Genomic DNA, 20,090 nt, shown 5'->3' on the forward strand with positions numbered 1-20,090 from the left:
TTATCTTACATTGAACTCATTGATATAGGTCTGAGCTGAACATTTTTCTTGCCATGTTTTTTTAATTTTTTTTATTGCTTTTAAGATAATGACAGAAAAAAAGGAACAAAACACAGAAATAATTATGATACAAATACATACGTTCTCAAAGGGAAAAAAAACACATAAAAAGTACTTTAAAAATGAAAAAAAATACAACAGAAAAAGGGGAATAAAGAAGCAAAGTATAATATATTGTTATAACAGTTAACAATTACGATTCTATATATACTTACCTAATGTAACTATTCAAGTACATATACATTTATTTCTAATACACTTGTGTAACTATCGTTTTTTGACCTACTGTATTTTGTATAAATGAGTCCCATATTTCATTATACTTGTTCACACAAAGTCTACATCTATAGGCAGTCTGCCCATAGGTGACAAGATCTTCAATCTACAGAGTAAATGGGACCATACATTTATCTTTCCAATGCTGCGATACCAACCTTTTGGCCATAGTAAGGTCACGGAGAATCCATTTACATTGTCCAGTTGTCAGATTCCATGTAATAGGTATGTAGTTCAAGAGAATATTATCCTCTGAAAATTTAGTTTTTGTCGCACAGTCATATTTATATAGTCCACTTTTAAAAAAAAATATGTTCAATTGTGTCTGATTCTTGGAGACTGCCTGGACAAGTCCCTGCAGTTTTCTTGGCAAGATTTCAGAAGTGGTTTGCCATTGCCTGCTTCCTGGAGCTGAGGGAGAGTGACTGGCCCAAGGTCACCCAGCTGGCTTCGTGCCTAAGACAGGACTAGAACTCACAGTTTCCTGGTTTCTAGCCTGATGCTAGAACTTAACTACCACACCAAACTGGCTCTCTTATAGTCCACTACTTTCTCCCAAAACTTAGAAAGTATAGGACATTGTAAAAACATGTCTTTTAAAGAAGCTTTATCCTTATTACATCTCTGACATTTTTCTTGCCATGTTTTGATTCAGAATTGAAGCCCTTTGATATGGCAGATTTTTTTTTATGAAACTGCACATTCACCGTCTGTTTGGTTGTACTTGACCCAGTGTTCCATCCTGTCCTCAATGTGATGCCTAATGGATGAATATTGTACAACTTTGATTTCTTATAAACTTAATTTTTTTCAGACTACAGTGACAGGGGAATCAGCCTTGGGAGGTCAAAAAAGTCAAGATTGTTGCTGTGATCACATAACTGAAGCTCTGCTTCCTTTTTACATGCATCCACAACCTATGTGAAAAGGGGGCAGGGCTTCAATCACATTGTTACGGCTGCTGTCTTGATGGCCCTGAATGGAGACCATCTTCCTTTGTGTTGACATACCTTGTTATGTATTGGAATATGTTTGGTCTGGATGAGGTGGAGAGACAGGCAAGGAGATCCCCTAACTGGCCTTTTACTCCTGGATGTTGCATGGAAAGAAATTTGCATGGGCCTTTCCCTGGCAATAAGGTCTCCACTCACTCCCCGAGATGTGAGGCTTGCAGATCTGCTCATGGTTCTCTCCATCTTTTTAGGTGATGGTGTGCAAGAGGATCAGAAGGTGAAAACACAGTGGCCCCGGTCTGCAGATGAACCAGGAGTGTATATGGCACAAACAGGTAACACATTCTGTCATCAAGTGACAGCTGAAAATCACCCAAGGGCTTCCTTTCCTACTGAAGTTTTAATGGCTTTGCATATTTTTGGAAAAGTGGGGGGAAACCCTATGACATAATCCTAAGAGAGGCTTTAAAAAAACAAAAGGAGCCTTCAGGTTGAGCTCATCTGCTGGCTGGGATTTGCTATTGCCCTACTCTGAAGTGCTGCTTCACCTTTCCAGTCTAGCCCACGGCCCAGGGATTTCCTAATAGACTTCCATGCAAGGGCTGACTAGCTCAGAGCGGCTTAAGTTGTTTGAGAATTAGCCAGCCTTACCGATCCAAGTTATTAATTAATAAAATAAAAATAAATGAATAAGTCCACTAAGTGTGGCTACGTGCCTGGGTTGAAGAAAGGCTCAACATTTGGAATGAAGGGAAGAAAGGAAAAAGGGAGGAAGGAGATGGGTGGTGAGGGGAGGGAGGGAGGGAGGGAGGGAGGAGAGAAGGAGATGGGTGGGAGGGAGGGAGGAAGGAAGGAAGGAGATGGGTGAATGAGTGGAGGGAGGGAGGGAGGGTGGAAGGAAGGAAGGAGAAAAAAAGGAGGAAGGAAGGAAGGAAGGAAGGGGAAAGAAAAAGAAGGAAAGAAGGAAGGAAGGAGAAAGAAAAAGAAGGGAGGAAGGAAGGAAGAAAGGAGATGGGTGGGTGAGTGAGTGGATGAATGGAGAGAGGGATGGCTGGAGGGAGGGATGAAGGAAGGAAGGAGAAAAGAGAAGGAAGAAAGGAAGGAAGAAAGGAAGGAAGGAAGGAAGGAAGGAAGGAAGGAGAAAAAGGGAGGGAAGGAAGGAAGGAGGGAAGGAAGGCAGGCAGGCAGGCAGGTGATAGGTGGGTGAGGGGAGGGAAGGAGGAAAGGGATGGGTGGGTGGGTGAGGGGAGGGGGGAGGGAAGGAGGGAGGAGATCCTGAACTTGCTTGCAACTGCAACATAATCCCACCCACTTTACATCTTCACCCCACCCATTTCAGGTCTCACTCCATCCCAAAAGGTCTCTAGCCATCAAAGAGCTGTTGTCCATGCTGGCCTAAACAACATCCAGTGCACATTTGGAAAATCCTTTTGAGGCAAACATACTAAGAATTTTAAAGAACACGGTGTCCTAAAGATGAACACTGTAATATGTCAGTCTTCTAATTGGCTCAGCTCATAGATAGTCTGGATCAGATTATATTAAATAGCTCTGCTAAGGGAGACTTAAACAGGGAATTAACTTCTTTGGAGCTCCAAAGGAGCCAGTATGGTTGATTATATTATCATTCCATGCATTTATGCTCATTTAATAACCTATTTCTGTATTGGAAATTGCCCTGATGGTGACCATTTCCCATTAATCTGGTGGCTGAATCCTAAAGTAACTACAGAGTTTCTAGCTGTAGCTCATTGTTCCATTGAAGCCACAATAAAAGGATGCATTTTGAAGGAAACTTCCTTCTGGTCAGTCATCAGAATTAAGTTTTGATTTGGCTTGAAGGAAATTTCCAAGGCTTCAGTGAGCAAACTTCCATCAGCTCAGGTTGGAACTAAGTCAGAAATCATAAGCATTTCTGGAAAACAACTTGAATCCCTGCCAGAACCCTAATGGAATTTTAATCCTGGCTGTAACAGATGGTTCTGGTTTGACAGCTGATGCTGGGCAGAGAAATTCTCCATTGTTCTCTATCAGGTTCTCCTCTCCTCTCCTCTCCTCTCCTCTCCTCTCCTCTCTATGTAAAACGATTTGGTTTAGAAATGTCATGCACAATTGAAGGGTTTCAGAGACATTCTCATGTCTGGAACATAATTTTCTTGTACTTAACTGGTAATAAAAAATGATGTGCATGACTGTCAATGCTCTGGCAGTGTGCAGCCTCCTTGGATTCCCACATCACCATCCCTTTCCCAGGAAAGGTCTCAAGAAGATATTTATTCATTTATTTATTTATTATTCAAATTTAGTTACTGCCCATCTCCCCCAAAAGAGGGACTCTGGATGATTCTCAGTAGCTGTGCAACTTTTGCCACTAAATGGGAAGTCCTGCCGTTAGACATCCTTGGAGAATTTCTCCTTCCCCTTCAATTCTCTGCCACCAGATGTGTTCTGAAGACCACTTGGGTTCCTTCTCTTTAACATAAAGGTGTGCAAAATCTGGAGTATGGCCAGCCAAGAGTTAGGGACTTTCACAGCTGGTAAGGCTATATATTTTGTAAAGGATTATTACACTTTTTTCTTCCAGCTGTTCTCATAGCTCCTCATTCCCTTGCAGATGTTTTGAGATTGACCAGGATGGAATTCTGGGACTTGTCCAGACACATGTGGAAGGCACCCAGTGGGGGAAGCATGCCTTTATTTTATTTTATTTTATTTGCTTTTTCACTCCTAATGAATGCTAAAAACCTTTCCTTTTAGAAGCATGAGGGTTGTGAAATGCAGATTAGAGCATTTGCATCACTAACAAAATTAGTTTCTGAATCAGGCAATTATGGAGTCTAGCAATCTCACTTGCTTTGATGAGACTAGCAACCTTTTTTCTGACTTCTTCTGCCTATGTCAATTTCACCATGACTGTCAGGACCAATCTTTGTGTCCTTGGGACAGCCCTATGAATCCTCATTGCTCTGAGAAGTGCTAGAGCAGGGTTCAGGCAACATGCCTGCATTTGAGGGCTAAAAGGAAGGTCTAATATTTCAGATGTTGGGCTCCATATTCTCAGGTCCTAAATGGGGGTGGAGGATGTCCATCTGTACTGGGATATCGGATTCAAATAGAGATGCTTGAATCCCAATCCCACCTTTTCATTTGCATCGGGTCACAATTTCTGATGTTGAATTTAGTGTGAGTTTTCAGTTAAAAAATGCATACATTTGCATAGCCCCAGAAAAAAGAGAGAGGGAGAGGTCGACTTGGCACTCTTCTGTGATTTTCCCAACAGTTTTGCGTTGTTCAAAGGTGACCACTTTGGGGAGAAGGAGAATGCCAGCTCTTTAGCTTAGTACTTCGGTTGGCACGCGAAGGTGCTGTTGCTTCTCAGCGCCTCCTTGAGCCTTAATAATCACATGCAATTTAATTAAGATGCAGCTTCCAATGGCTGAGAAGCTGCATCTCATCTTCAATTCCCACCTGTCCCCTGAGTACCATCATTTTCATGGTGACAGCAGATTGAGGAGAGGCACGATCCCCTTCCTTCCTCTTTCTCCACCCCACCTCTCCCTGGTGCAACTGAGTTTAATTTGCTCCATTTATGTGTTCTCTTAGCACCTTCCTTGGAGACCTATAAAGAAAACAAATGTATTAATTGTTTAGCTTCTATGTATTTATTTAGCAAATTCGTCTGGGTAATGCGAATGCCAGTCATTTTGCCTCTCTGCTATCCTTCTCCTTGTCTTTGATTTATTGTCTCCAAGCCATTATGTGCCTTGCACGGGAAGACAAATGGAACAAAAGTCCAGGAGCTTAGCAAGGTGTGCTAGGCCAGTTGTGCAAATACAGATACTGGCAGGGTTTTAAACCTTGCTATCTGAGCTAGCAGGATGCCTACATTGACTCAAAGGTCAGATACCGGCTTCGCACACAGTGGCTTCGGATGAGGGATCGTCTCTGTGGTTTTTCTATCAGGGATAGCAAGGGGAGGATCTTTCTTTCTCCTTATCAGTAATAACAACAATTTTCCCCTTATCCATAATAGCAACGATTTCTAGCATGAAATTCATTTTTTGGGGCTGCGTTTTAGGAAAGGGTTGAAAACAATCATGGGTAATTAAACCTGGTTCAGGACCAGAATGATAACTAAATAAAGAAAAAGAGTTTTCCCCTGGACTGCCTCAGCCGTGCAGTAGAATCAGGACTTAATTTTCCATTTAGCAGGAAATGGCATATGATGATGAATGCTTTATTTTGCACCCTTGAGGACTAAAAAGTCTGATTTTAGAGAGAAGGCATGTGAGGAAATAAAGGAAAGTTGCGCATCTCAAGATCTTACTGAAACTATGGGGTTTTTTTGGGGGGGGGGTGTTTTATTTTATAACACAAACCCTAACCCCCCCCCTCTCCACCACTGAGTTCAGCTTTCTTGATCTCCTTGGAACTACACACTATTTTTCCATCCTATGGTTGGGCCTCTTACTCTCTATGGAGTTCTGAATCTTGCCTTTACCGGCCATACTCTGAGAACAGAAGGGCTCCCCACCTTAATAGTAATTTTGCCCTCATATCTGAAGGTCAGCTTTCTGCAGGAATGGCTCCTCACATAGATTTCCTTTCAGCTATTGTTAATTCATTCTCTCTCTCTCTTTCTCCTTCTCTCATGTTCTTTGGAAAAATATTAGCCACCCACACCCCCTCCTCCTTCCTCCATCTGTTCCTCCATAATTTAAATGGACGTCCTTTACTACAGGCCTGTCCAATAACTTCAGATAGATCATCAAGTCTCATAAAGAAGCAGATTGTTGTAAATGACTTGTCTGCCCAAGGTAGACAGAAAGAAAGGCTGGCTGGCTGACTGACTGAGATCCCAGTTTGATACTGGGGGGCTGCGAAGGCTGGAAACGTGGAGTATAAATGGCAGATCACACCATCAAATGACTACTGTGAAGGATATATCCATGTCTGAGAATGTGGGGGCCCTCTTAGGCAGTGGAAATTATTACCGGTTGTTTTTGGAATGTGCCAGTGCTCTTTTTAACGTCATAAAAACAATTCAGAAGATCCAGGGAAGGTATAGGAATGAGTCACAAACAGAAAAGTCCATAGAGGAATCTCCCTTCCATAAAGCTCTCATAGAAGGTGTCCAAACCTATTTGGATGTTCAGCCCATCAGGAATTACCACACTGTATCCTGGGTCTAAGTCCCTGTACAGATACAGTCCCTGTATCTAAGGGACACGGTGGCGCTGCAGGTTAAACTGCTGAGCTGCTGAGCTTGCTGATCGGAAGGTTGGCAGTTCAAATCTGCGTGACGTTGCTAGTCCCAGATCCTGCCAACCTAGCAGTTTGAAAACATGCAAATGTGAGTTGATTAATAGGCACCACTTCGGCGGGCAGGTAACGGCGTTCCGTGTAGTCATGCCGGCCACATGACCACGGAAGTGTCTACGGACAGACGCCGGCTCTTCGGCTTTGAAACAGAGATGAGCACCGCCCCCTAGAGTCGGACACGACTGGACTTAATGTCAAGGGAAACCTTTACCTTTACCTTTACCTTTACTATCCTGGGTCTAGTTAGGTACAGTATGTACAGAAAGCTGGGAAGTGGTTCCAATTCAGTTTAAACTTGTTTGTTGGAAGAAGGGGGAAACTTTGTTCAAAATTCCTGAGAATTTTTCCCTGCAGGGGTAGTCTTCAAATTCACTCAGAATTCAGCCCCAGAAAAAAGACAAGCCATCTTGGCTAACAGATATACCCTTCATTCAAAGAGCTGTCCAGCCGAGTGGTGCTGAAACTTTTCTTTGTAACAGCAGTTAGGTTTTCTCAATCCTGTGTCCTTTGTTGGACTACAAGACCCTCAATTCTCAGACAACATAACCATTGGACATATTAGGAGAGTGCTAATTGTTTTTATGACTGCAGGGTAGAGTAGTTTAAACTCCCTGAGTATCTTTGTCCCATGATTGTTTGTATTCTTAAAATTCTCTCTAGTTAATGCCAAAATGCATTGAACATCACACCGAATGTGTGACCTTTCTAATAAATTAATGACCTGAATGCCTTTTTGCCACTTGCAAAATGTAAATTTAAAGAGAAAAATCCAATTTAAACCAACAGGCAATAACTGTGTCTGAAGTACCTATCCTCAGAATGATAACCAGTGCAACAAGTTCAAATAATATTGGACAAGATAAGTTGCAGATGTGGGTGAAGCTTCCAGGAGGGACTTTTCTTCTGTGAAGTTTCAGTCAAAACACTTGGAAGCCCTTCCAGAGTTCAGGGTGAGAAGGCCACACTTCTCTGACCCAGATGATAAATGGGATGGGTGTGCTTGCTCTGCACACATGCAGAAGGCCTCTTCACTGTGGTGAAGTAGCCAGCTGAGGCAGTGACACAGATGCACTGGATCAAAATGCACCTCTCAATGGTGATTGGGATGTAAACTGTTGCCACCGAATTCAGACCCTCATGATGAAGTCAACTGAGAGAAGTTCCTCATGGCTTTCTTGAGAAGAAATGGTGGTGGCAGCAGCTAGCATAGATGCTATTCTGAGGGAAAACAGTAATTTCATAAATATACCTCATTGGGTTAATACCTTGTGTTCATGGTTATTACTCCCAGACACAGGCAGAAGGCTAAAAGTGTTGTTCTGCATTAGGCAGGATGAAAAATATCTGCAGAAGACACAGTTTTGTTTTCTTTCACATTTTGAGAGAGTAGGATCTGCTGGGCTGACCACCAGCACTTGTACACTCTCTGAAGGCAGCTCTTCAAAGCCACTGTGCTTGAAAAAGCTACACAAGCATACCCCAAGGGTTGGGTTCCCACAGCATGCTAGATTAGTTAAAATAAGGTACAATTGTGTTCATCATGCTATGGGAATTCAGCCACTGATTCTGTACTTTGGGTGATCCAGATCATCACGTGAAGCCGTAGTATGGTTTATCGATTTGGGCATCGCACATTATGTGAACACAACAGTTCGCCTTTGTTTACCCGTGTGCAGAATTTAGTGAGTTGTGTGAATTCAGTCACTGTGTTTAGATGATATCTAGTGGTACCTCTGCCAAAAGAAAGCGTAATAAAGGACCTTAACAGAGCTGCTGAGCCATAAACCATGACTAAAACCCATGTTGGCTGAGTTCATACAACACACTGTTTCAAAACCAAGCAAGCAGGAGCCAGGAAAGAGGCAGGGTGCACAAGTCAAGATGGTGGCTGCAGCCACATTATTTGATCCCCACATTACTCATAACACACAAACAAGAGACAGAGTTTCAATAATGTCACAGTCACCGTCTTGACTTTTTTGACACCCCCCCCCCATGGATGACCCTGCAAGCAAGCCAATGTGTGATTTAGCCTATTGCGTTAAACCAGGCCTTTCCTAGTTACCTCTACAGGGCTGTTTCTGCTTCTCATTGCTTGTGGCTGGCTATCAGTTCAGCAGAAAGTAGAACGTAGTGGAGGAATTCTAGTTTTTACCAATTCAATTGCATTAAAATTCCATTTTATAGCTACCCTTGTTAGAAAAATGGTAAAACCAAAGGGAAACTGCACATAGACAACTACCATATCAAATGAAACCAACTTAGAACTCCCTAGATTTTATTCTAGGGAGATTTTTATGTCTCTCTGTCTGTCTGTCTGTCTGCCTGCCCTTCCCCCCCTCCCTCCCTCCCTCTCTCTCATCTATTTATCTATCATCTATCATCTATCTTTCATCTTTCTATCATCTATCATCTGTCTGTCTATCATGTATCATGTATCATCTTTTTATCTCTCTCTCTCTCTCTCAATCTCTCATCTATTATCTGTCTGTCTATCTGTCTATCTATCTATCATCTGTCTATCATCTATCTATCTTGTATCATCTGTTTATCTCCCTATCTCTCAATCTATCATCTATTTATCTATCATCTATCTATCTACCTACCTACCTACCTACCTATCTATCTATCTATCTATCTATCTATCTATCACCATTTGGAACTACCACAAAGCTTTCCACCTCATGTGGAATTTCTGAAGCAAAGTGCTGCAGTTCACAGGTACAGGATTGTGTCCATGATGATGAATCAATTGTTGTCATGTTCACACATGCAGGTTTGTTTGCTTTAAGCTGCAAGAGCCTGGCTCTAATTTTTAATATATGAAGATTATTAAAGGCTAACATTTATAGTCCAAACTTGCTCAGTCTTCTCAACAAACATTCCAAAACCCAAGTATAAGAGTTTATCTGAAGAATTCCTGATTCATATCAGCTTCTGCAAATTCTAGTATAAATGGAACTGTCTGACTATGGATCAGTCTTTAATTGCCCAAAGTCTTTTGCTATTTACACACTCAGTCTGACAAAATCGTAGCTCCAACGATAGATCAAGGTACATTTAAAATGTATGTTATTAGAGAGAGGGAAATTGATTTAGAATATATTTGCTTTTCTTTATTTATTGCATTTTTATGATGCCTTTCCTTTGGGAGCTTAAAGGCAGCATACATCGGGATCACCCCTTATTTCTACACACACACCCCAACAGTCTAGTGAGGTAGCTGGGTTGAAAGAGAGAGACCGGCCCATGTCATCTTAATGAGCTCCATGGTTAATTTGGGACTTGAATCTGGCCCTCACTGAGCCCAGTCCTTGGAAGGAAAACACATCTTGAAATACTGTACTATAAAATGAGACATTTTAATTCAGATTAAAAGAAAGCCCCTAAATCACTGTGTTGATGGAAATGGCTGCTTGATTGATCTACCTATCTGCAGGGCAGGAACTTTTATAAAATTTTGCTAAGCCTTTTAGGAGATGGCTGTCTCCAGGAGTAGAGAGCAGAGTTTCTCAGCCTCAGCAACTATAAGCTGTGTGGACGTCAACTCCCAGAATTCCCCAGCCAGCCTGCTTCAGGGCTGGCTGGGTAATTCTGGGAGTTGACGTCCACACAGCTTAAAGTTGCTGAGGCTGAGAAACACAGGTAGAGAGTACATGTACCTCAGGGTTCAACTGTTGCGGTCTTGATGCTCTCTGAGCTTGGCTGTTTTCCTGCAGATGTTTTGTTACCTGGCCAGGAAACATCAGTGCAGAGGGGAATATACAGCATCATGCCCTGCCAGCCTTGGTGGGGGTATGGCTTCCTTGATTAGGGTATTGTTCATCTGGTGCTATTTCATGCTCCCTGTATCTGGGTGTTGGCTGCTAGGGAGAATGTGGTCTGGGCTGTTTGTTTCCTTCCTTGACTTTTGGTTGTATCTTTTTTAAAAGGATATGGAGATGGGGTTTAACTTTGCGTGTCGGTTGACAGACTCCATTTTTCTTCCTACCTGTGTGCTTGGGCATCCATGTCTCTCTTTCCCCCCAGGTGATCCAGCAGCAGAAGAGTGGTCGCAATGGAGTGTCTGTTCCCTTACCTGCGGGCAGGGCACCCAGGTGCGAACCCGCTCCTGTGTCTCATCACCTTACGGGACTTTGTGTAGTGGCTTGCTGCGGGAGACCAGGACATGCAACAACACCGCCACCTGCCCAGGTAGGTGGAGAGAAAACAGAGAGTGGAGTTTCCTCTTTCCCCTCGCCTTTCTTGCTGCTTCTCTCCTTCATTGTCTTGGACCCCTTCCCGCAGAGTTGCCTGTTGACCATGATTATTGGAAATGGCACAGCGATCCAAATAAGTCATGTTCACAGGCTCATATTAAATCCCCTTGAAGTAGGAGTGTCCTGACTAAGCAAAGACCACACTGAGACGAGGAGAAAGTCTCTAGTGCTTTATTATTGCTATAGTAGACAGAAAATCCTACCAAACTGAAGAAGCGTGGGAAAACCCAGACAGATAAACCCCAAAACTCAAGACGGGTCTATTCTGGGTTTCTTTGAATGACAGCTCAAAGTCTCTAAACTACGCATGTGTTTTCCCCCCTGGATAGTGGCCCCCTCCTGCTCACCATCCGTACTCATGACATGGAGATTGTCCAGAAAACACATGGCTTGGTTCCCATTTTGATGTTGGTTTGTGCTTGCTTTGGGCTAGCCCAGCCTTTCTCAACCTTTTGACCCTGGAGGAACTCTTGAAATATTTTTCAGGCTTCAGGGATCCCCTGCATATTCAGGCTTGAATATAGGCCAGAAGTTACAAAATTATTACATTCGTTTCCTGTGTAGGCCTGTATATAGTCAATAATCGTGTTCCTAAACTAAAAATAAAGAATGAAACTTACCTCTTTAATGTGAAGTTGAAATAACTTTTAAAATAAGTCTTGATCTCCCAGGGAAGCCCTAGGGACCTCTCATGGAACCCTAGGGTGTCATGGAACCCTGGTGGAGAAGCCCTGGTTTAGCCCCAGAATGTGCCTATCGTAATTCACTCCTCCATTCAGCCTCTTCTTTGTCTCCCTCTTCCTCCACTCCGAAGTCTGGTTCAGATCTTGTTCACAAATAGAAGGAAGTTAATAGGTCCTATTACAGGCCATGACTTGCGCATAATGTGGAAAATTAATGAAATAATAACCCCGAGGACTGTTAATGGTATGTTTGCAGCATGTTTCTAATGTGTACAGTTTCATTAAGGGGTTTTCCACCCTTTGTCTTGCAAGACCAGGGCCTGCTGGGTGACAGGCAAGAGTGTGTCCCCATCCCACTCAGACCCATCTCCCCACGTCCCAGAACGGTTGATATTGGTTGCATTTTTCACTTGAAGCAACTTTGCTTTGCTCTCCATTTGAATAAGATGCTGGTCCTCTAATTTCTTGCTTTGTCCACCTGAACTCTGCAACAAGTGCCAACCAATTTCTGCCTTCTGGTCTCCCTGTGATGCTGAGCTTTTTTCAAAGGTTCTTTTAATGAAAGATAAATTAGAAAACTGGATTGCTCCAAAACCAAGCGCCAAACTCCAGCACTATCTTTGTTTCCAAGAATTCTCTGAGCCGCATCGGCCCCACAGACGGTGTAAATGGTGCTTGAATGAATGAATGAATGAATATTTTTATGATGGTCGCTGACCAGAATTGCAAACAAAAATACATTAAAAATAAAAATAAAATAAAAACAAGACAAGATAAAGTATTACAATTGGTGGTGGGTCCATCAGTGGATAATCAAAATCTGCCTAAAAGTACAGGCAGTATAACAAAATTTAGCTATGTTCAAGGAGACTGAATCATACTGATCTGATAACAACAACTGTACATTAAAAAAAAAAAATCCTGGGTGTTTTACCAGGTAAGGAGTTATATGGTGGATCCTTTAGTCCTTATAGAGGGCACAGGTAGTCCTCAACTTACAACCATTCATTTAACAACAGTCTGAAGTTAGGACAGCCTCAGAATGGGTGCTTTATGGCCTGTAAAGCACTTCTGAATGTCACAAAACATCATACCCCCCTGCGGTGACATGATTTCATTTTGGGTGCTTGGCAATCAGCTCACATTTACAACCCGTCGCAGCATCCAGTGGTCACGTGATCACATTTCATGACCTTTTTGCCGTTTTCAGGCAAAAAACGCCCAGTGGAGAAGCTGGATTCACTTAATGACCCATGATTTGCTTAATGACCACCATAAAAGTGGTTGTAAAATTGGGTCTGGTCACATGGTGACTTGATTTATGACTGCAACAACTTAAGATGGAAATTCTGGTCCCAATTGTGGTTGTAAGTTGAGGACTACCTGTACAATATAGCAGGACATGGCTCTAGTTTCAAGAGCCCTTGTCCACAGGGGCACAGTCTTAGCTCATAGGGGCCTTTTTTTCTATCAGCCCTTCAAAACTGCTGTGGGGAGAGGGTTGGAGAGTGCTAAAGTTAGTGCTCTTTGGAATTTGGAAACAGCTATATGGTGTACGTCTCTCGCTGGTTTGTAAAAAGGGGCTTGACTGCTCAGAAAAACTTTCTTAGGTAGAGCACACTGGTCCTGTTGGGCTTCCAGGCCTTGATATGTTGTTTAAATGTTCTGAGTGCACACTCAGAACCCATCATTAGGAACACCTCCCTGGAAAAGCCGAGATGTTGAAGTTTCTGTGAGGTTGTCCTGAGCCAGATTGATTTGTAACTGCCCTCAATAAGGACAGAATTCAAACCTGTGGGAAAGAACAGTAACTTCAACCAACGTGTTATGATACAGGTCCATGCACCTGTTTTGGCTTTAGACAGCCCTGACTCTCTCCTTAGTACTACATTTGGAAGGCAAGGAGCTACCTGGAAGATAGCCCTTAGGGATTTAGACTGGACTCTTTCAAGAGCAGTAAAGGATGTGTAAAGTCCTGGCTGGGCACCAAAAAGTCATTGTGCGTGAGTCTTAGCTGAATGTAGCTTCAGTCCTGCTGGGATATGCTGTGCTCCTCTGGTGAAGTGAAAAGGTTGCATTGTGGCTTCTGTTTTTTGAACATTTTGTATGACCTAATTCTGGTGTGCACTGTGTTTGGTGGAGCTGTGGAAAACCATGTCCAAATATTTAAAAGATTTCACTTGTTCAATACTCTGGCCATTTATCCTTCAGTAGCTTAGGTCTCTCTGCAAAGATCAGAATCTTAGTTTGGCTATAGTTGATTTCAGGTGCTTCCTCAGAGCAGTAATTAGCCAGAGCATTCACAGCTCCTTTAAGTCCAAATAAGTGATGCTTTGTTCAAAAAATTCTCCACCTATCCTGAAAAAATGCAGTAGTAGATTGGAAGCATCCTGGGAAGCTAGAAAATGTCATAGGGAGCAATCTTCCCAGTTTCTTTTCTGGGAAATGGGTGGCTTGTGATTAACTATATGCCCCATGGCCCCCATTCAGGAAGTACATGTACACCCCCCACCCCAGTACATGTATGAATATATACTGGAAGGAATCTATAAAACTGAAGATCCTAATAATAGGATAGCTTTGTCATTAAGTGTCAAATGTCTTATCTGGCATTGAATAGTATGTTCAGCTGACAGATGATTCCCAGCTCCCCAAGGCTGAGTCGGTTAACTAGTGCTCTTAGGGCTGGAAATCCAGCAGGGAAACCCATACTTGTAAACTCAGTCTAAGTTTAAAGGGAATAGAGTTCCTACTAGTAGTCAAAGTTCATAGGCCAAGTCAGTGTTCCATATCAGGTTCAAATAAGGGTTGAAGTTTCCAGGAAAGCTTTATTCCAAGAGATATGGTTGAAAACAGGAAGGAAGGAAGGAAGGAAGGAAGGAAGGAAGGAAGGAAGGAAGGAAGGAAGGAAGGAAGGAAGGAAGGAAGGAGGGAGGGAGGGAGGGAGGGAAGAGTAGAGTACAAGGCATACCAAGTTAGGTGATCATGGACAGTTGTTTCAATACTCAGAGTATCTGGGAAAATTCTCAACCTCTGCTAGAGAACAGCTACCCCTGACCTGTCCTAATTTCCAGCATCAGTCTGCTCTCAGATTAGACTGGCCTTGCCAGAAGCATCTCTATGTGGCAAGCACTCCTTGGCTTCCTTGCTCCCTGGTCTTCTGTAGAGAGACAATAAGATTCCCGTTGGCTAGGTGGATGTCAGCTCTTCAAGGCTGTCCAGCTCAGGAAACAGTTTTCAGAAGATTAGAACTAAGCTTTATGGAGATAGGCTATATGAAGAGAATCGTGCAAGTCCGCCTGTGTTTTTCCTCTCCTCCCTCTTATAACCCAGGGAGTCAGGTAGGAGCCAGCCTGAGTCTCCTGCTAGCACTACCTCCTCTCCCGGGGGCTCTGCTCTTTTTTGTTTTGGTAACAGCTCCTGAATATTTCCCTCAAGGCCATCTCTGTGGCTCTGTACAGTGGATAAGATTCTGGCATAAAGTGTGGATTGCAAAACCAGGAGTGATGGATTCTGACACCTGTTCATCACTTTGCTGGGGCCACTTCACTCATTTCTTTATCTTGGTCATCTTCCATCTTTAAGGAGGACTTTTCAGCCAGGACACAACAATACTTGGGGAGCTTTAGATCCAAGGTGGGCAGGTTGGGCCCTATAGGCTACCTATATCCTCTGAACCCCTTCAAAGCCCCCTGAAAGCCAGGAGATGTCCTTTAAATATTTAAATAACATGCCAGCCTTATTTTATGTTTAATACATAATACATTTAATACATAACTTCCCTCCCACAGCCCAGTTGAGGGACATCACCGTTTCATCACTTTGCCCCCACCGTTTTAAAAAAAAAAATGTATAAATGTTTTCATCTTCTCTGTTAGATAGTAAAGAAGTTGCCCCATTGAAAATCGAATTTTGTATATACAGTTCGTAAAATAGTCTTCATTATTGAAATAATCCGCTTTCCTACAGATTGGACTTCCAGTCTTGAAGCTCAGACACACAGAGACAGAAGATCAAGGACATATCCTTCCAATTAGATAAGATTAAATATGTACCCCATATACCTTGTACAATATTTATTGCTCATTAATTGATAAGTGAGAACTTTAAGCGCACTGTTGACCTTCAGTAATAGAGTTGTACGAGACTTCATTCTCCGTATAACCTCTTTTATCTTGCACGATGAGCTTTAATTCAATTCTTTTCCTGTAGCTATTACCTAAGCATGCTTGGAATTTTCTGTAGCTATTGTCTAACCAAGATTTCATTACGAATTCTTCATGTAACCCTTCCCAGTGGAGAATCTGCCCGATATCTAGGAACAGGAGTTCTCAAAGCCACTTTCTTCCCACTGCATCACTCACTGCTATATATTCCCCACTCTCTTGTTTTTTGTCAATTGAAATCAATGGTTGGGTAAACAAGAGTGTGAGGGGAAGCCTCAAATACTGGAATAACGTTTTGGCTTACATTTCAACTGATTAGGGCCTCAAGTAAAAAATACTGAACCAGGAGGTAGCAAGGTGATGGGTTTTGCACAAACAAACATAGCAGCTTCATCTACACAATATGCAAAAATTGATTGGCTTTCACCTTTGTGAGAACTATTGTTTAGTTGTTGTTGTTTTAGCGGCTTAGTATGTTGTATAAGCCAGCCTGTTTGAATAGTGCATGATTAAATGCATTGGGCAAAGCCTGCAAATGGTTTAATTGAGCAGCCAGGTTAAGTGTGCTGAGTTCCCACAGTACTTTCCTGACTTCATCATACTTCTTCATCTGCTTGAGCTTTTTTTTTTTTTTGGTTGGTTGGTTGGGGGGGATTATTCTTGGTGTGTTGAGATTTTTTTTAGGTTCCTTGGGGTAGAATTTTTTTTATATAGTAAATTTTATTAAGTTTCAAAGGAAGAATAAGAACTGCAGAAAAACAAAGAACTACAAAGAAAAAAAAACTAAAAAGGTGCAGAAACAAGAGAAAATTTTTTCAGTTTTACAAAAAGATGTGGCTTCCGACTTTTTAACAGCAAGGATATACAAAAATGTCCATAATCAATCTCTTACTCTATAGTAAACCAAAACATCACATTATTTCTATAAATCATTCCCCTTTAACACATAATAAAAATCACTAAGGATGGTTACTCCTCCCCCTTATATTAAAATAAAGGGAAAAAAAGTTCATATAAACCTCCTAAACATCTTTCTCCCCTCCAAAAAATAGCACCTATTTAATTATTCAGTCCCTACCCCTATTCTATACATTTCTGTCTACTATAAGAATCAAATTAAAAAGCACAGAAGTTGTCTGCCATTATACTTAATAATACAACCATTTTAATACTCCCAATCTTAATAAACCCCTCAAAAAAAGACAATTCAAAACAGTAATTCCATATCTTTAAAAGCAAATAGCATCAATCAAATCCTTAAAGCAAACCAGATGAACATTCTTCAACCCTTATCCCACTTCAAAATAAACCAGAGCAGTTAGATATCCCCGCAATGTGCATAGAGCTTTCCTCTTGAAAGAATCAAACAGCCCATCTGCCCACCTCAGAGATTCCAGGTTCTTTTCGTGGCATTCCATCAGGAGATTGATTTTACTTACGGCTTGCAGGTCACTCTCTCCCTTAGATTTTTCCAACTCTATTATCCAATCTTCATCCAACATCTTGATAAAAATCCCAATCTCAGTCTTAAAAAAAACCCTTTCTATCTCTCTTAAATTCCTCAATTCATCCACCACATCCCCAACCTGATGGCACATTTTAGATGTTTTCCACAATGTCTTGGATATCGTGCATAAAAGCTCAATAGAAGTCAGAAGAATTCTGTTTAAGATCCAGGTGAAGGACAGAAAGGATCTGTTTGAAATCCTCCATGTCTCACGCAGTAGATTATGGCGCCCCCTGGAGCTTAACCAGCGAAAGCCGAAGATTGGAAGAGTTCCAAAGTGTGTTTACATGAAGTGAGAGTGAGATAGGCAGACAGTTCCCAGGGGAAAGGGAAAACAGGAAGCTGAAGGTTCAAATTAGCCGATTCAACGTGTAGGAAAATGCTAATATCTTCAAATTTAATACAAAAATAATAACAGGAAGACGATTGTTTACTCTCAATCTTTGGGATTTCCTTTGGAAGGAAAATGAAATCCAAAACTTAAAAGAATTTCTTTTAAAAAAGTAATTCCAAAAATAGCGTTAAGCACCAAGAGAACCAGCTTCTCCTCCCTGTAGAAAGCCCCTCTGGGGTACATATACTTAAAAAAAATACAAATTGGTGATTTAGAAATGGGGTGCCCAGTCTTAGTGTCCCTTTAAGGTTACAGCATGGCTTGGAAAGTGATGAAGTCCCCGCCTCCCAGCTGGCTCTTACCCGTTGAATGCGAATGCTGGCTGCGATCTGCTGGCTGCAAGCAACCATCTGGAGGACAGATGGGATGATTCCAGGTATTCTCCTTGATACAGAGAACATTTCTGGGCTTCAGGAAAACCTGCCTGAGCCGGAAAAAAATTGCCACGTTGTCAGCTCCTCTGGGGTAGAATTTTTGAGTTTGCTTTATTGTTGGAGGTGGGGGAAGGGCACATTGTACAGTGAAAGACAGGACATCTGCACACATCCCTTGGACCCTTGTAACTAGACCAGTAAAGGAACACCACATTCCACCCAGAAGGATGTCTCCAGAAGCTTTGTCTTCTTTGAAGGACATTTTGAAAGCATTCTTTTCCCTGAAATTCTTTTCTCTTTTGAAGGAAAATTCTAAAATAAATTTGCTGGTAGAAAAAGAAAATGCAGGCTATTTTTTTTTTTCCTGATGGTCTTAATTTTGGTGACTCTTCCACTGACTTTTGTGACAAGACCCTGAGCAAAGTGAATTGACAGTTTCTCTGCAGCCTTCCTAGCAAATTAATGATTCTCGTGGAATGCATGGCACGGGTTCAGTCATGCTTATTCCCAGGAAGTGTTCTTAGGACTGTAGCTTTCAAGCAGGTAGAGAGCTAGTGAGCTAGATGAGAAAGATGTGTGGCCCTCCCCTCATTGCTTTCTAATCTAGCCCCTGACAGCTCAGGAGAGAAAACTCAAGATCAACTGATCCTTGGGAAGAGTTTGAAGTTGGGCAAATGGGCATAATGGAATATTCATCTTCTGCATGGCTATTCCCAGTCCAGAGGTTCTTATTTCCAACAGTAAACCACACACTTACATTTTAGTCATAGATCTCCTGCAAAAATGCCATTTGGCTGGCATCAGCATCTCCGGTTGGCCTGGGGGAAGGGGCTGCAAGGACTTACTCCCCCCTGAATCCCACACACAGAGCAGACAAGCATCGCATTGCTCAGCTTGATTCAATCAGGTTCAGAAGAGAATGTCAAGGCAATTTATCAGATTCAGACTTCTAGCTAGCTTGCAGGCTCAGACATTCTAGGAATCACAGATCTCATGATCTCCTTAAGGAGAAGAGGACTCATGATCTCAGCATGGAAGGTTGAGTTCTGAAAATCTCAGCCATTTCTGTTTGTTTATTTATTTAATTTCTATAGCCGCTCATCTCAACAAGCGACCATCTTCAGAATAGCCTCCCTCTAGATTAGTTGGGACCACAGCTCTTAAAGACCACATTCAGTGCTGCAGTCCCAAGATTTTTGGAGGGACACCTGCTTGAAGATGGCATGTACACTTGGTTTTTCCTGCTAGGATTACAGCTTTCAATTGTGTTGTGTTGTGTAATACTTAATGCTCATCACTTTTTAGCAACCCAAATCACAAAAAGGGGTTTAAGGAGCAACTGTGGCCAGTGATTTGCAAGCAGCAAGGTCAAAGCACCTTCAAACTGGCCTCATAGAATCATAGGGCTGGAAGGGACCTTGGAGGTCTTCTAGTCCAACCCCTGCTTTCTCTGACACACCGTCAAAATGTTTTGTTAAGATCCTTCCCTGTAGCGTTAAAGGCAGACAGAGCTGCAGCAAAGAGCGTAGCTGGTTAAACAAACAGAAATGAAAAGATGAAGGCACATACAGCTTGGAAGAGATCCAAGCTGATGGTCCATTAAAATGACAGCCCAAAATGAGAGGTCAGGCCCTTTGCAATTCAAATTGTCCTTTGCAGTGTACACATCTAACGAGAACATCTCTTGGCCAAGGAAAGGAAGCCAGAGTTGTCAGTGGGAATATTGGGGTTATTCTTTCATAGAATCATAGAATCATAGAGTCATAGAGTCATAGGGTTGGAAGGGAGCTTGGAGGTCTTCTAGTCCAACCCCCTGCCCTAGGCAGGAATCCTCATACCATTTTGGACAAATGGTTGTCTAATGTTTTCTTGAAAACCTCTAGTGATGGAGCACCCACCACACCAGGAGGCAAGCTGTCCCACTGCTTAATAGTTTGCACTGTCAGGAAATTCCTCCTGGTTTCCAGGTTGGATCTCCCTCGGGTGAGCTTCCACCCATTGCCTTAACTCATCCTGACATGGGAATAAGGTAGAAGGGGTTCCCCTTTGCCATCTTCTGGGACATGAGTGTCTGCAGGATCGGTATGATTGGATTA

The 20,090-nt window shown here is 42.3% G+C and overlaps 1 protein-coding gene across 1 annotated transcript in view; it reads left to right on the top strand.

The window, feature by feature from the left end:
* The window catches only part of ADGRB2 (adhesion G protein-coupled receptor B2), a 158,363-nt gene that overhangs the window by 35,596 nt on the left and 102,677 nt on the right, over window positions 1-20,090 (top strand). The window contains 3 exon segments of the mRNA XM_063312278.1: window positions 1,541-1,624; window positions 1,984-2,001; window positions 10,659-10,805. Of these exon segments, the coding sequence (XP_063168348.1) occupies window positions 1,541-1,624; window positions 1,984-2,001; window positions 10,659-10,805 (249 nt within the window).

The sequence above is a fragment of the Candoia aspera genome, chromosome 10 (assembly GCF_035149785.1).
Source record: "Candoia aspera isolate rCanAsp1 chromosome 10, rCanAsp1.hap2, whole genome shotgun sequence".
NCBI lineage: Eukaryota > Metazoa > Chordata > Lepidosauria > Squamata > Boidae > Candoia > Candoia aspera.